At 54.1% G+C, this 16584-nt stretch overlaps 8 protein-coding genes across 8 annotated transcripts; 5 read left to right on the top strand and 3 right to left on the bottom strand.

The window, feature by feature from the left end:
* Nucleotides 1-986: 986 nt before the first annotated feature.
* J4E85_011283 (uncharacterized protein) lies at nt 987-2511 on the bottom strand (the record flags this gene model as incomplete). Its single annotated transcript, XM_051475486.1, has 2 exons — nt 987-2437; nt 2490-2511. 2 exons carry the CDS (start codon nt 2509-2511, stop codon nt 987-989), a joined length of 1473 nt encoding a protein of 490 aa, XP_051320774.1.
* Nucleotides 2512-2809: 298 nt separating this feature from the next.
* On the top strand, nt 2810-3724 carry J4E85_011284 (uncharacterized protein; the record flags this gene model as incomplete). Its single annotated transcript, XM_051475487.1, has 3 exons — nt 2810-2918; nt 2975-3094; nt 3147-3724. The coding sequence occupies 3 exons, from the start codon at nt 2810-2812 to the stop codon at nt 3722-3724; spliced, it is 807 nt and encodes a 268-aa protein (XP_051320775.1).
* Nucleotides 3725-3769: 45 nt separating this feature from the next.
* Nucleotides 3770-4441, bottom strand: J4E85_011285 (uncharacterized protein; the record flags this gene model as incomplete). The annotated part of the gene is made up of 1 exon (XM_051475488.1): nt 3770-4441. One exon carries the CDS (start codon nt 4439-4441, stop codon nt 3770-3772), a length of 672 nt encoding a protein of 223 aa, XP_051320776.1.
* A 1444-nt stretch (nt 4442-5885) lies between these two features.
* Nucleotides 5886-7884, top strand: J4E85_011286 (uncharacterized protein; the record flags this gene model as incomplete). The annotated part of the gene is made up of 4 exons (XM_051475489.1): nt 5886-5981; nt 6033-6192; nt 6239-6991; nt 7040-7884. 4 exons carry the CDS (start codon nt 5886-5888, stop codon nt 7882-7884), a joined length of 1854 nt encoding a protein of 617 aa, XP_051320777.1.
* Nucleotides 7885-10112: 2228 nt separating this feature from the next.
* J4E85_011287 (uncharacterized protein) lies at nt 10113-11447 on the top strand (the record flags this gene model as incomplete). The annotated part of the gene is made up of 1 exon (XM_051475490.1): nt 10113-11447. The coding sequence occupies one exon, from the start codon at nt 10113-10115 to the stop codon at nt 11445-11447; it is 1335 nt and encodes a 444-aa protein (XP_051320778.1).
* Nucleotides 11448-12090: 643 nt separating this feature from the next.
* On the top strand, nt 12091-12975 carry J4E85_011288 (uncharacterized protein; the record flags this gene model as incomplete). The annotated part of the gene is made up of 1 exon (XM_051475491.1): nt 12091-12975. The coding sequence occupies one exon, from the start codon at nt 12091-12093 to the stop codon at nt 12973-12975; it is 885 nt and encodes a 294-aa protein (XP_051320779.1).
* Nucleotides 12976-13511: 536 nt separating this feature from the next.
* J4E85_011289 (uncharacterized protein) lies at nt 13512-14732 on the top strand (the record flags this gene model as incomplete). The annotated part of the gene is made up of 2 exons (XM_051475492.1): nt 13512-14021; nt 14097-14732. 2 exons carry the CDS (start codon nt 13512-13514, stop codon nt 14730-14732), a joined length of 1146 nt encoding a protein of 381 aa, XP_051320780.1.
* Nucleotides 14733-14836: 104 nt separating this feature from the next.
* Nucleotides 14837-16207, bottom strand: J4E85_011290 (uncharacterized protein; the record flags this gene model as incomplete). Its single annotated transcript, XM_051475493.1, has 1 exon — nt 14837-16207. The coding sequence occupies one exon, from the start codon at nt 16205-16207 to the stop codon at nt 14837-14839; it is 1371 nt and encodes a 456-aa protein (XP_051320781.1).
* Nucleotides 16208-16584: the final 377 nt, after the last annotated feature.

A 16584-nucleotide genomic window follows, 5' to 3' on the forward strand; every position in this document is an offset into this window, starting at 1 on the left:
GCCAGAGTGTCTGATACTATCGTCACTGCTGATGGATACAGCATCTTCATTCAAGTGATCGTTTCCTGTGGAATTCACCCCGTTGCGGGGAAGCGCGGTGCGAATTGGCTCCAGCGCGCCACCATCAGATGTACTGATCGGGGGTTCTTTCCGTAGGAAGCCGAATGCTGCTAGCCATACGGGATCATTGTCGTTGCGATCAAACCGATCATACCAGACATGTCTGGCTGCGTCGAGAGGTCCACATCCGATAGCCAGCAGTACGATGAATTTGGCTATCATCATGCAAGTGTCAAGACCGCAGATAGCGAGACATGCCCGCAAAGCATAGCTAATTCGATAAGGCGCATTGAGGACTCGTCCCGTCTCTTGTAGGAGCACAGCTAGCATACAAGCCATGACTGGCCAATAAGCACTTTGCCAGGACACATGGTGTGCTGAAATGTCATCAGCTGCCAGTAAAGTTAGCTAGAGCAATGCCATAGTCGTGGTGTGCCGGAACATACTACAAGTCTCATCAATTGGGACACTGCTATTCGACGTTCCATTCTGAGCGAGGCTGATGTTCTGTGGGCTGAACGGCGGCATGCTGATCTTTTGTTGGAATGGCTGCCGAAGGTCAACATGTTGTTGACATGGGGAAGGCTACCTTATAGACACGGAGTGGTAGTACAAGGCTGAGAAACGATGGCTGAGCGAGGGTCTGAGAAGAACAGATGGGATTGGTCCAGTGAACGAAGATGCGCATGCAGATTGGGGGCTGAGCTCGCTGACATACGCCACCAAACGCGTGAACCAGTCAACATGACGGTGTAGGTCTGCGCAATGGAGCCCGACCACCATGATCGGTAGCCTTGGAGAAAGAACAGCGAAGACACCATGATCTACATGATGTAGATCTGCCTTGCAACTACTCCGCCCCCTCGACATCTAAATGACATGAGACCAGCTGCGTAACGTAAATCTGCCTTCTACCTCCTCACCCCCTAACTCCTAAACAACATCAACCCCGCCTCCTCGGCATCCACACCCTCCTCCACCTCACTCTCCACCTCATCACCCTCACCAAGCCCCACCCTCTGCCCAAACAAACTCCCAAACAACTCATCCCTCTGCCTATCCCCCCACTGCCCCCTCTCCTCGGGCGCCATAAAATTCTGCAGTTTCTCCTGCACCGTATACCTCAACCTGCGCCCCTTACTCGCCTTCGTATCAACGACCTTCTTCGTCTTAGCCTCGCGCGCAACCTGCCACGGCGCCTGCACAACGAACTCCGCGGTTCCGTTGCTGTTGAGATCAGCCGAACGCTGTTCGAGCAGTTCTTTGAGCATGAGGCCGTAGAAGTCGGCGTCGTCGTAGATGGCGGGCGAGGGTTGGGGGTTTTTGGTCGAGGATTGGAGGGGCGCGCAAGAACGCGGGGTTTGGGTGCGGAGGACTAGGTGGGGGGATGTTAGTTGGGAGTCGAGGACTTCGGTTAGGGTCTGCTGGGCGGATGCGTTGAGGCGCGCTTTGTTGTTTGTGACGGTTGTGGCTTTGGTTTTGTTGGACCAGCGCTCCAGGACGGCTTTGCGGTGCGGAAATGTGGTCTTCTCGCTCGCTTGGATGGTGGTCCAGATTTCGGAGGATGGGGTTACTGAGTCGAAGGTTGGGCGCTTCCGCTTCTGGCCTGTTCGCGATTCTTCTAGGGAGAGGCGCAGATTCGTGAGGTTGTTGAGGAGAGTTAATGCGGCTGCCTCTGCCGCCTCGATAGGCGCATCTTCTGCGGTTTCGGTCTTGTATGGCTCTGCAGCCATGGAGTTTGTGGAGATCAAGGCCTTTTGTAGTCGAATGCGCGAGTTGAGCAGTGTATCGAACGTCTTCCGTTGGGTCTTTACGGCTTCTCCCTTGGCGACATCGGATTGCGTGCCAGCAGCGATGCCCGACGTGAAGGACTTGTTGGCGGACATGAGGTCGCGGATGGTTGACGCGTCAGTTTTGGCTTCGGCGCCAGGCTGCTCATTCTCCGAGTCTTCGGAGTCGTTGGCCTCGTCGTCGCTCCCGCTTTCGCCTGCGCTTCCCATGTCCTCGTCTTCATCGCTCATGTCCTCGTCAAAATCGCCGTTCATGTCGTCCTCTTCGCTGCCCTCTTCGCTGTCGAGCTCTACACCGTTGATGCCATCCTCTTCGTCATCGTCGCTAGCTTCGCTGTCTATATCGTCAAAGCCCTTCGCAAACGGGTCGTCGCTGTCGCTGTCTTCGAGTGCTTTGCGGTCCACCTTGCGCCCAGCGTACTCCGGGCCTAGAGGCACCTCAACCGGCTTCCTCAGCTTGCTCTTTCCGACCGACGTATAATGTTCGCGCCCAGCATTGTCATCTTCAACTTCAGAGAGTTCAGCGTCGGAGCGCTCGTCTTCGCTGGAGCTCGGCGCAGGGTCGAGTAGCGACTCGGGGTCGAAATCTGGTAGTCACGTGAGCGAAAATCCAGTCGCGCATATACGAAAGTTTCATACCTCTAATCTTGGACTTCCCCATAGTGTGCAAGCGGTTTGGTGTTGGTGCTGCTGGTGAAGCGCGTCGGAAGAGAAAGTTCACTCTGTGCCCCACAAAAAAGTTCAATGACATCGGCTAAATGAAACGCCGATGCGCGTCACCTCCGCCATCAACTCCGCAACCCCCGTCTCTATCACGACGATGCTGAAGCCACGGTTGTTCTCGACGTTGCGATGTCTGCAGCATGAGAATCCTCTCGTATGTCATTCGTTAAGATGGCCAATTGCGCAATAGCTGATGGCGAGCGCAGGGTCTTCCGCGCTCCGGCGCGCCTCCGCAAATGCCGCGGATGCAGCGAGGCTTGCCACAGAAGCGGAATATCAAAGATGTGAAGAAAGTGATCGCTGTCTCGTCTGCAAAAGGTGGAGTTGGAAAGAGTACTATTGCTGGTAAATCTTACCGTCTATGACCAAATTCAATCCGCAATACTGAAGCAGTGTCGTAGTCAACCTCGCCCTAAGCTTCGCGCGTCGTGGTTACAAAGCCGGCCTCCTCGATACCGACATCTTCGGCCCATCAATACCAACCTTACTCAATCTATCCGGCGAACCGCGACTTTCATCCAGTCAGTGCTCACATCAACCCAGCTTTCCATCAACCTCTAATCCCACAACCAGACAACCAACTCCTCCCCCTCTCCAACTACGGCCTAAAATCCATGTCCATGGGCTACCTAATCCCAGAATCCTCACCAGTAGCATGGCGCGGTCTAATGGTCATGAAAGCCCTACAGCAACTCCTCCACGAAGTCGAATGGGGCGGTCTAGACGTCCTAGTCCTCGACATGCCACCCGGCACCGGCGACGTCCAACTCACAATCACGCAACAGCTCAATCTAGACGGCGCGCTCATCGTGTCAACGCCCCAGGATCTGTCACTCAAAGACGCCGTAAAAGGCGTCGAACTCTTCCGCAAAGTCGATGTGAAGCTGCTGGGTCTGGTGTGCAACATGGCGGGCTTCAAATGTCCGGGTTGCGGAGACGTGCATGAAGTGTTTGGGAATATGAATAAGATCAGAGCCATGTGTGGGAAGTACGATTTGAACATGCTGGGCGAGATACCGTTACATGCGAGTATCAGCGATGACGCTGATCGTGGGAAGCCGACTGTGGTAGCGGAGCCGGAGGGAGAGCGTGCTATGGCGTTTGGCAAGATTGCGCAGGAAGTGGAGGGTCTTATTGGACTAGAGCGGTAGTCGTCCCCTTATACCGACGGACTTTCACCCAACGACATCACTACTTCACACCCCAATCTTCTGCAATTCCCTGAAATATCCATCCAGCTCCTCGCCTCGCCAAGTAAAACTTACTCTCACACCCTTACTCATCAGTCTCGCCCTCACACCCCTCACCGCGCTCAAGATCTCCTCGACCCTTTCCAGCTCGGACGCCGAGATCATAACATGCAGCCTAAACCCGCGGAGCTTCTTCATCTTGAGCACAAGCCCAAGATGCTCGCTGAATACCTCCGCGGGCCTCACAGGCCTTATACACAGAGTCCGCCCCGTACATTCCCGTTTCTGAGGCTCGTAGTCTTTCATGTCACCGCGCAACACGACGTTCAAACGCTGTAGGTATTCCGCAGGTACGATGCTGGGGAAGACTGTGTCACCGAGCCAGATTTCGCGGAAGAAAATGTCCAACGCTACGGAGTCGTGGATGAGGAAGGTGTTGACAGCGAACCAGGTCGTCACGACGTAGTGTGTCATGTAGCCCATGTATTTCCAGTTGAGATGGTGTTTGCGGCCGTCGGTCACCATGTTTGCCAGCGCGTCCCGTACGGTGAGTCTATCAGGACACGTCTGATCGGATAGAACTGCTGGTGCAGCCAGTACGACTGGTCTGCCTTCGTCTGTCAAGTATGCGGCGATTTTGCTTCGAATATCTTCCGGTAGATCATGGATAATCTCCATGGTGAGTAACCGGCAAGATAATGCGCCATAGTCATAGACTACACGATCAAGGTCCCTATACCACACATCAATGTCAGTGTCAGGCAGGCACAACAGAGAATCATCCTTACTCGGTAGCTGAATTATACGCCCTTGTGTGCGCAGAGCTAAAGCACAAGTACTTGTGCACAGGCTTGTAGCATTCGTCCCAGCTAGCGCCTTCTCCGGCTTTATCAACCGACTTTTGGATCTTCTTGCGAACTCTTCTTATACAGTCCGCTATGTACTGCCTAGTCTGAATGGCTCTGGTAGCGTGTTAATACTAACACACTGATAGCGTATCCTACTAGGTACGTACCGAAGTAGCTCCCGTCGCGTAGTGTTTACCACAGTAGGCGTAGGAAAATCAGCGCTACGGCCTGTCAATGCTGTGAAGTAACTTTGGATGTCGATGCGTCGCGTTGTGAGAGGGAGGGATCGGAGCGGCTGTCCTGGTCCCACTGGTGCGTCCATGGTGTTGCTGGGTGGTCGACGGGGAGGGAAGGTGTACCGCGATGACGTCCTTGCGGGGCGTAGCGCGCTAATGAGTGCACGGTCGTGTCGCGTCTAGGCATCTGCATCCTTCGACTTAGGCATTGCATGTTCATCCTCATGGGATATGGAGTGTGATGCGAATGTCTTATCAAGAAAGTTGCAAGAATTCAACGACGCAACTAATCCGTGCTCCGGATGCCATGCTATCGCCACCCTGGTGTCACAGCAAGGATGCGAGATCCCGCGTGAATGCGCGTCCGTTGCACGCGACAGAAACGACTTGGCGACGTGCAGAGAGGCATGCTTGTTCAAGACCATCAAGCTAAAATACACTCTGGTCCGTCATGTATACCGCAGCGCATGTGTTGAATACCTCCCTCGTATGAGATGAACATGCTGCTCACCGTGGTAACAGCCCAAAAAAACGCATCACGATTCTCCAACCACACGTCAAAGCCCAGCTCGGCCGACACCTTGGTCATCCATGTACAACAACTTGGTCATCACGTACAACAATTGCACACGCTGATGAAGCAGATAAGACCAGGAACAATTCCTTCTGGATGCCTTACCCGGAGTGTCATTTGCTCCTTTCAGTAGTTCACGACCTCGGAAATGTAGTACCCCGCAACAACCCCGCACAGTATCGACTGGACCATCAATCACAGGTCAACGTTGCGGCTGTGACCCTTCGCCCCGGTGTATGCTGTCCTACTAAATCGTCCTCCACGGAGCAGCTTTGGGTCACGCACTGCTGTCAGCATTGGCGACTAATACGCCCGGCGCCCGATGCCCGCTGTGATGTGACATGACATGTACCTGGTGTCGATCTATAAAGTTATGACGCTTTGAGTTGCACTTTGCTCCTCCATCCGTCTCCAAAAGATTCACGACCGTCTTCCCAGTCTTTCGTCGTATCATAGCTCCCAAGATGGCGCCAGACCTGAACACGATGGGCAGCGGCAAGCAATGGGATTACTCAACGCCTGGTTCTGGCGGCTACAGCGTCCCAGATATCGTCTATAATGTGTGTTCCAGTGCCCGTTAGCACCTAGCAAAAAGACTGATCATCTTCCAGGACCCTTCCTCTCGAAAGCTGAAGGTATTGACTATTGGAGCCGGCTTGTCTGGCATCCAAATGGCATACCAGATACAGAAACACACGCAGAATGTCGAGCATGTCATCTACGAGAAGAATGCCAATCTAGGGGGAACATGGCTCGAGAACAGGTATCCAGGTACATCCACTAGTGAACCATCGCATGAGTGAGCTGACCCCTTCAGGTTGCGCCTGCGACATCCCATCGCATGCCTACACGCTCAACTTCGCCCTCAATCCAGACTGGCCGCGCTTCTTCTCCTACGCACCAGACATCCAAAAGTACCTCGAAAAGGTCTGCGATGTATTTGACCTGCGCAAGTACATGACATTCAACACCGAAGCCGTGCGAGCCGAGTGGCAAGACGACATCGGCAAGTGGAAGGTCACGCTCCGCCAGACGTCATCTTCTGGTGAAGAACGAGAGTTTGAAGAGGAATGCGATCTTCTTCTCTACGCTTCCGGCATCTTGAACAACTACAAGTGGCCTGGTATCAAAGGCATCAACAGCTTCAAGGGTCGCATTGTCCATACCGCGACATGGCCGAAGGACTATCAAAGTGAGCAGTGGAAGGTCGATCGTGTGGCGGTCATTGGATCTGGCGCTTCGTCCATTCAAACAGTACCGACTATGCAACCACATGTAAAGCACATGGATATCTTCGTCCGAACCGGAGTGTGGTTCGTTCAAATCGCGAACAACTATGGCCAGAACAAGGAGTACTCGCAAGAAGAGCGCGATGAGTTCCGGAAAGACCCGCGTAAGCTCGTTGCTCACGCTAAAGATATCGAGAATCAGGTCAACGGGTTGTGGGGCGCGTTCTACGCTGGAAGTGAAGCGCAGAAGGGTGCGCAAGAGCTGTTCAGGGAGAGGATGAAAGAGTTCCTCAAGGACGAGCGACTCTTGGAGGGATTCACCCCGAAGTTTGAGGTTGGCTGTAAGTTTCATGCCACCTTTCACAGGAACGCTCACTGATCTCCTGTAGGCCGACGCATCACCCCAGGCGACCCCTACATGAAAGCCATCCAAGAGCCAAACGTCGACGTGCACTTCACCGCCGTAAACGAGATCACCGAGACCGGCGTCATCGGCGCCGACGGCATCGAGCGCCCCGTCGACACCATCGTCTGCGCCACCGGCTTCGACGTAACCTACCGCCCACGCTTCCCCATCATCGGCCGCAACGGCGTCGACCTCTACGAAAAATGGAGATCAGAACCCAAAGGCTACCTCGGCCTCGCCTGCCCCGACATGCCCAACTGGCTCATGTTCGTCGGCCCAACCTGGCCCGTCGAAAACGGGTCCGTCACCGGCCCCCTCCTCGCAGTCGCAGAATACACCATCCAGATAATCAAAAAGATGCAACGCGACCACATCAAATCCTGGGTGCCCCGCCAATCCATCACCGACGCCTTCAACGCCCACGCCCAGGAATGGATCAAACACACCGTCTGGAAAGGCAGCTGCAGATCCTGGTACAAGAACAACGATACCGGGCGGGTCAATGCCGTGTGGCCCGGCTCCTCGAATCAGTACGCCGAGGTTATTGAGACGCCGCGGTATGAAGACTTTGAGATTGAGTATTTGCATGAGAATCTTTGGGCGCATTTGGGGATGGGGTATGCGATGAGGAATAAGTTGTTTCCCGAGGCGGATGTTAGTCCGTATTTGGCGGTGGAGAATATTGATCCGATGTGGTTGAAGGCTATTGGGTATGAGGGGGCGGCGGGGGTGGTGGATGAGGTGAGGGAGAGGAAGGAGGGGGTTGAGGTTGAGAGGACGGGGGTTGATGGGGGGGTTGGGGGTGGGGATGGGAATACGCTGACATGAGGGGTCGCGGTGATGTTATCTTTATATACTCGAGATGAAGTCTATTTCACGCGGTCGTGCCGCCGTCCCGAGTCAATCATCGTTCTTTGTTGAGTGTAAGCACATATTGCTTTGTGTTGGGCTCAAAAGGCGTTGAAGCTACACGCCGTATGGATAAGTGGATGGACCATTTGAGATCTTTGCCGCCTGCTGGCTCTTGAATTGGAACAACTTTACGATCGAGAGCGTGATTCGGCTTTGGTTGTGGTATATGTGATGGGTGTACGTATAGTGGTGGTGGTGGTGGTGGTAGTGGTAGGTACGAAGGTCTGGGTAGTCGAGCTGGCCCAGCATCTGACTCGCCAGCACAAGGCATGATCTCAGCGGAAAGATAAGGATTTTGATTCACGCGTACGTGAACAAAGATTCTTAGTGTTAGACCGACCTTGAGGTCGAAGTTGAACTCGAAAACGCTGTTTCCGCGTCCAGTGTACGGCTTCTCAGTAGGCAGCTGTCTAGCTGGATCACTAGTAATACAGCTACTTGTGTGTTCCCAGTCCAAACTCCACTCCGGTAAATCAATAATTGACTGCACGCGATCACCGAATGAGAACCGCGCAATCTCGGGGCGTAAGGTAGGCTTTATCGCGATCCGCAACATACAGTAACCTTCGCCTTGGGTCTTAGAGGTAGACACATCCGAAGGGTCGTCGTCACTCGATGTGATCGCGTAAATAGAAGTGTACCGAAAGTCTTTTGTAGCACTCTTAGGAAGGAGAATAAGGGTACTCTGTTTCCCCTCGGTATCCCAATCTGTCTCAAATCGATACTCGCTGCCTCTAACTCGACGCAGCATTACGCACAAGAGAAGGCTATCACATTTTGGACGTTCTAAGCACGCAAGGCAGCCATACCACGATTGTTCCTCGTGACGGAATAGAGGTAGACTCAGATGGCAACCACGGCTGGTAAGGCGGGGAGGCGAGTGATCTTCGGGGGGTGGAAGTGCGGAGAAGCAAGTCTTGGACAAATTATCGCGAAGCACGATCTTATCACCATCTGCTAACTCCGCAGAGACCAAATCGAGCACCGGTGTAAAGGTTTCAAAATCTGACGGCGAACTGGCTAGAAGGCTTTCTCTCGGTAAGAGTGTGTCCCAGGCAAATAGAGTGTAGTCTTCGTCGACTCGAAGCACCTCCTCCTGAAGGCGCCGAAACGCGCGTTTGCCTTCGCCGTAGAGAAGGGGCATATTCACACCGAGTATCCCAAAAAGACAGTATGCCTTATCCTCCAACCGACTCGTCTGCCGATTTGCCGCCCATGACAGCCTTACGGCAACCGCATAGCGAAGAGGATCTCCACCAGTGAGCACGTCTCGGTTGATACCAGTAATATATGTTAGCTTGGCTTGAAGGCTGTTGCGCGTCCCGAGTTCTGACCAGAGAGCGTCATAAAACTCCACGATTGGAGGCGCAATAAGCTCTTGCAAGGTCCATCCTCGTGTGAACCACTTCGAGTTCGCGAATGATCCGAACCCGCCCGTTCCGAGCTCCTGGTTAACATCCTCTAGGTAGGCGTAGCAGATGCAGGCGTTCTTGTACCATTGATACATGGAGTTGATGGCCTCAGATAACTCAGCGCTCGAAGTCTTGTCAATACAACAAGTGTCGATCCAACAGTATGCGAACCCATCATCTTTCGCTTTCTTGCAACAACCCGTAAGCTTCGCATAGCCTTTCTTCGTCGTTGCTTTGCCAGACAAAAGATCATGAAGAGTAATTTCCTCCTCCCTCCAAGTGTGGGAGAGAATTACGTACTCGGGAACTCGGCTTTCCAGAAACTCCTGAACCTCTAGCGTGGAGGTGTTGAGAAGCCGCATGTTTGCGGTGTGTCGTTGCTAAATGCAATGTCGGCCACAAGGCTGAACGTCTCAGCCGATGTACATTCGACAGCGAACGATGATAGCCATAACCGGGTATCGACGCCGGTCGCATTCGACAGGGATTTGTTCTAGGACGAAGTTGAGATTAATGAGGTATGGGATGGCGCGCCCATGATGAGGGACAAGGCTACGGACGAAGACCACGTCGCGAGAAGGCTTGGAAGGTGGCACAGCAAACTCACGCTAACCCGGCCTCGGTTAGCGCTATCTCACCGGTCGCCTCAGGCACCTACCCGTCCACACGCGCCTTATCGCCCACATCACAGGACGCAATCCAGGAAACTTCAGCAACAGCCAGTAGGATACTATGACCGAGAAGTGTGCTGCGTCTGCGTCCGCGTCCGCGAGCGCGAGCGCTCATGTGAAGCCCCGCATCATTATCCATGGTGGTGCGGGCAATCTAACGCGCACCTCGATTCCCCGTGAACGCTACGATGAGTACCGCGCCTCGCTTCTCAACATTCTCAAGAAAGCAGAGGAGCTCCTTCGCAAGCCAGGATCGACAGCGCTGGACGTTGCGACCTACGCTGTCACACTTCTGGAAGATGACCCGCTATACAACTCCGGCAAAGGCGCGGTCTTCACGCGCGAAGGCAAGAACGAGCTCGAATGCAGCATCATGGTTTCGAACGGCTATAGGAAACGAGGCGTCGGATGCATGTTACTCAGCCACGTCAAGAATCCCATCAAGCTGGCGAGAGAGTTGCTTATCAAAGGCGAAGAAGCAGATGGCAGTGGTGCAGCTGACCACTGCCAATATAGCGGAGACTTCGTAGAGGGACTTGCAAAGGACTGGGGGCTCGACATCGTGGACCCAAGCTACTTCTTCACCCAGAAGAGATGGGATGAACATCAACGCGGCCTTGCGGAAGACGCGAAGAAAGCGCAGATCGGCGTCAATGCAGACGCGATGAGCGACTGGGAGAAGGATAATTACATTCCGCTTGGAACGTGTGGCGCGGTCGTTGTTGACAGCTTCGGTACCGTCTGCACGGCAACATCGACAGGTGGGTTGACAAACAAGGTTCCTGGGCGCATTGGAGATACGCCGACCATCGGTGCGGGGTTCTGGGCTGAGGAGTGGCACGACGAGAAAGCTGCTGCACCGCAGATGTTGTACCAGCCGCGTGCCTGCGTCACGTCGCCGATCGACAAACTATCAAGAGGCGATATACGGGGGATAGTGGGCGACTGTCTACCTTTGCTTGGATCACCCTCGACACGAGCAACTACATCATCGCCAGCACAGCCATACGAGAAGCCCGTGTCGACGCGCCACGCCGTGGGTCTCTCAGGGACAGGCAACGGCGACTCGTTCCTTCGCACGTGCGCGGCTTGCACTACAGCTGCCAGATCAAGGTTCTCAGGCTCATCACTCTCCAGCACAACAACGTGGATGGCAGGACCTGACGGTGAGCTTCAGCGATCTGCTGGAGATCGTTGGGGCGCAACCCATGAGGGCACCGGCGGTATCATCGGCATAGAACTTGTTGGCAGCAAAGTAACGGTAGTACAAGACTTTAACTGTGGAGGCATGTTCAGAGCATGGACTGATGATGATGGTAGTCCAAGATGTCTGGTGTTCAGGGAAGATGGCTGGGAGAGTGGGCCAAAGGATTGGGATGATCGGCGAGCGCATTGAACTCCGCATTTTCGCGGCCCGTGCAGATGACAAGCTCCAGGTCTTACTTGCTCACAATCGTTCCGTCACTTGGGTAGAGCATTGCGCGTGCCAGAGCACCTAGAAGAGAAGACGCGCCTTACATTGCGTGGACTGCACTCAAGTTGCGAGGTCGAGACCTTCCAACAGAAAAGGACGATGATGCGCCAACGTTCGGTCGGAGCGACGCGGCCACTGCGGCTCCCATCGGCGCCACTCCGAGCGACCGAGATGCAACATCCCGACGACGCTATACAACGCTAGAAGGTCCAAAAATATTCTATTCAAGCTTTCAAGCACGGACGCGTGTCAATTGCGGAGGTAGCTTCGGCTCTTTGGACATCGTCATTCGCGGTAGCCCCGTGTAACCGGCACCTTGTGGCGGATTGGAAGGCTGGTTACGAGCGCTAGGTGCTAGCTGAACTATCGTCGTCCAGGTACGACAGCTTAAACCGCGCAACAACACGAGGACTATGAGTATATAGCCTCACCCACGTTCGCATCATTCTCACCTCCATCACAACATCATCACATTATCACAATCCTACGACACTCGCTTCGTTCATTTACAGCATCTCAACACCACTCTCTTCACGAAGCACCGTCTATAACAACAACAGCTAAAATGCGTTACACCATCTTCACCATCGCCGCAGCCGCGACCCTCGCCTCAGCGCAAACCACATCCACCCCCGCCGCCGCCTCCCCCACAGGCACCACCATCCCCGTTGGCTCGAACTGCACACCCGGCGGCGTGCCCTGCGCCCTCGGCGCGAACTGCTACGCCGTAAACTCGGGCCTCATCCCCGTCTGCGGTAACTTCCAAGCCTCATGCACGCGCGACGAGCAATGCGCCTACAACACGTGCAACCTGTCCGACGGCCTCTGCAACGGCTTCCTCGCTTCATCTTCGGTTTCGGCCTCGTCCTCGGCGTCAGCAATGCCCACCAGCGGCGCCGTCACACCCACCAACCAGGGCCCTCAGCCCGCGCCCTCACCCACCATCGTCGCGCCCGCGGGCAGCCTGCCTCTCGGCGCGGACTGCAATCCCTTCGTCAAGCCTGACCAGTGTGCCAATGGCGTGCAGTGCTGGGCCAGCAACGCCATGCTCATTGCGCGCTGCGGAAACTTCAACGCCGAGTGCAGCAGCGATGATCAGTGTGCGTATAACATTTGCAGCGGCGGTCTTTGCAGGGGCTTCAAGCCTTCCAGCGAGTTTCCTGTTATGTCCTCGACGGCGATGGAGGTTATGCCTGCTGCTAGCACCATGACCGGGTCGATGGTTGCCATGCCGTCTGGTACGATGGAACATATGCCTTCTGGTATTGTGCCCCCGCATATGGTTAATGGTACTATGACTATGGTGCCTACTGGAACTGCTGCTGTGCCTACTGGCCCTGCCAACGCTACTTCATCTGGTCCCGCTCAGTTTACTGGTGCGGCTGCTGTTGACCGTGTCGCTGGCGGTGTTATGGCCGTCGTGTTTGGTGCTGTTGCTTGGGCTTTGTAGGCTATGGGGGTGTGCGCGCTTTTGGATCTTCGTTGTATTATAGACTAATCTGCTGTATATATTTATCTTAACGTTGGGACGCTACACATACATAATGCTATATAAACAGTATCTCTTTGAATTCCCCGCATATATCATGATAGCCATTGTCTTGTTCCCATTGATCCGCATTCGATACTATCTTGGTAGGCTTGGCATCCTTCTCGAAATAGCCTTCGGGACGTCAAACCGCAACAACGTTACTACAAAGCACTCTTTAATCAGACAGAGTATACAAATTTCGGCCAGCAATTAATCGGGACGCGCCGTCCGCCGGCATGCATGTTAGGCTAATATCCGCATAATCGGGTTGATGATGCGCCGAGGGATGCTGTGAGTCACGAAGTAGTAAGCATATATCAAACTACTCTTGTGTCCAAGAGTCGAACCAACAACGCGTTCAAAAACCTAGAGACTAGTACCAGGAATCACCAGCACTGCTTTCTGCTAAGTGCGCCCACAACTCCGTTTCACGAAACACCATCCCCACAACCACAATGACAGACGTCGAAAACGCCCTCCCCGTAGCCTCCCGAGCAGACCTGCGCCGCTCCATCGCATCCACAAACGACACCTACATCGCCTCTATCCCCAAAGTCGAACTGCACATCCACATCGAAGGCATCATAAGCGCCGATCTAAAATGGAAATTCTCACAACGAAACAACCAAACCATCCTCAACCCCCGAACCGGTCAACCCTTCTCTTCACTCGCCGAACTGCGAGATTCCCACGATACCTTGAAACCCCGCACAGGAAACCGCATGGATAATACAGAAGAAACGCTCTCGTTCTTCGAGGCGTATTACGGGGGTTTTGAAGTGCTGAAGACGAAGGAGGATTACTATGACCTTGCGATGGAGTATTTCGAGCGTGCCGATGAGATGAATGTGCGGTATGCGGAGGTTTTCTTTGATCCTCAGGGGCATACGCGTGTGGGGACGAGTTGGGAGACGATGATGCAAGGGTTTCGGGAGGCGACGTGGGATGCGGAGCAGATTCTTAATGTAAGCCCGCCCCGAGAGGTCCCTCTTCAACCTCCAAGAGATATGCCTTTGCTAACTGCGAAATGTGAACTGCAGGTCAAGTCCAAATGGATCATGTGTTTCCTGCGCGACGAATCACCAGAATCCGCGATGCAGCATTACGAAGCGGCGCTTCCGTACCGCGATATCATCGTTGGTGTTGGGCTTGATTCGAATGAGGTTGGCAGGCCGCCTGAGCTGTTTGATGAGATCTTCAAACGAGCACGAGAGGATGGGTTTCGGATTACTGCGCATTGTGATGTTGGGACGCCGTATCCACTCGAACATGTCCGGCAGGTGGCATCGAGTATCGCGGGCACGGGTGCGGATCGAATTGACCATGGGCTGAATGCTGCTGGTGATGCGGAGCTTATGGCGTTGATCAAAGGGAAGGGGCTTGGGATGACGATCTGTCCCTGGAGTTATATTCGGCATCAACCGATGGACGAGGTGTTTGAACGGATTCGCGCTCTCTTCGACGCCGGTATCGTGATTAGTATTGCGAGCGACGATCCGGCGTTTATGGAGGACACGTGGGTGTGGGAGAATTTGCTGGTGGTGAAGAAATACTGCGGGTTTACCAATTTGGAGATTCAGAAGTTGGCCGAGAACGCTATCAAGATGAGTTGGGCGAAGGAAGAAGTGAAGAGCCATTTATTGGAGTTGTTGTACGGTATCGATCCAGGTACATAGATGGTCTGCGATGTCGTCGCCTTGCGCTTATGCAAGAAGAAAATGATCCAATCGTGACAATATTATGAGATCATGAACCTTTTCCCACTGAGTAGAAGAGCTCATCACAATCGCTTTAGGACCTTGGTGTCCAGACGTAGGCGCGCGACGAGGACAAGGAAAGTGGCGAGAACACCCGTGCCCGCAGCGTAAAAGATAGCAGCCCTGTACGGCTCAATCGACGTTGAGTCCGCCGCACCAGTCGCTTCAATCAACAGCCCCGCAAGAGGAGCGCCAAGGAGATAACCCGGAGTCCAGAAGAAGACCATCAGAGCGATGGATGCCGCGGCGGAATGTGGAGCGACGACTGTGACGGCGACCGGCAGGCTGACAAAGAAGCTGCCATTGGCACAACCGTTTACGATAGCGAAGACGAACAGAGGAGCCAAAGACGTGCTGACTGGCCAGATGGCTAGCATGCTCACTGAGTTGACCAGGCAGGTGATCATCAACGTGTTGAAAGCCCCGATCTTGTCGCATGTCCATCCGCCCACGATACGACCGACTGCTGTTGCAGCACCAAATCCACCAACCAGTCCAGCACCAGTCCCAGCTGACAGGCCGATCGAGCTCGCGAACAGCGGCAGGAAGAAGGGCGGTACGAATAGTGCGAAGACCGCGACTGCTCCGGCCATGGTCAGCGTGAGGAAAGGGACGTTCTTTAACAGCGACCAATCGAACCGCGAAAGCGTGCCAGTCGTCGCGCGTTCCTTCAACGCCAATGTACACGGAATCCCAGTCGCCATAATAAGAATGCCCAATATGCGAAACGTCCACTGCAGTCCAAACTTGTCGATGAGTGCCTGCGAAGCAAGCGGAAGAACCGTCGCGCCAACACCACCACCGGCCTTGACGACGCCATTGGCAATACCCAGCTTAGAGCTGAACCACTGCAACGGCAGACTATTAGTCGCCGCATACAACAACGACGTCCCCACGCCCATCGACAGCCCCGCAATACAGAACAACCCGCCGAGATGATCCAAGGTAAAACTCGTAGCAACCAGACTCATTCCGAAAAGAATCGTCGCAGCAAGGCCAGTGTATCGCACACCAAAAGACCTCATGACTCTTATTCCCCCGATGCCAAAAGCGACCATGACAGCCATGTACAAACTGCCGACAAAAGTGATGGTGCGCAGATTGGTGTTTAGCGCGGGCGATTTCAGGATGGCAGTTTGGAGGACGCCCCATGCGGTTGTGTAGCCATTGATCCAGAAGAGAAGGAAGGAGCAGGATGCGACGACGGTCCAGCCGTAGCCGCCGTCTGGGATGGCTTCTGCTGCATCGGCGGGTGGCTGCTCGGAATCACCAAGGCCGGTTGGCTCAGTGTCCTGTGAGAGTGGAAAAGAGGGTTTGCTGGGGTTCAGGTGAACTTGGGAGTCTGCTGGTGAGGAGAGGTCCTGCAGGGCGAACGTAGTTTGAGTTGTTGACATTTTGTGTTGGCCTTGTCGTGTTGCACGGGTAGCGCCAGGCGCGTTCCTTTATGTCGATGTCAAAGCGAGAAGATCGAGGTACTTATCTACGTCATCTGGTTAACATGTAGGGCGTAAAGATGAACGCCAGGGCGTGAGTATGCAGCGCTGACTTTTCGCTTCGAGTCAGAAATTTGTAATGCGCTACTATAACTGTACCAACTGATCCTTCGCAGTAGCGCATGGTGAGGGAGTTAGCAAAATCGGGTTTAGTGCCCGAGAAGAGTAGTAATCAAGATGCTGGAGCTTCTGTGAGTACCGTATTGTTTGTGGGTCGCATGCGCAGTTTCTGCGTCTGCGTCTATGAGTCTACCACGGATTTTGCATGGGCGGAAGAT

Source organism: Alternaria conjuncta (genome assembly GCF_024043145.1).
Source record: "Alternaria conjuncta strain BMP 0040 chromosome Unknown scaffold_32, whole genome shotgun sequence".
Lineage (NCBI taxonomy): Eukaryota > Fungi > Ascomycota > Dothideomycetes > Pleosporales > Pleosporaceae > Alternaria > Alternaria conjuncta.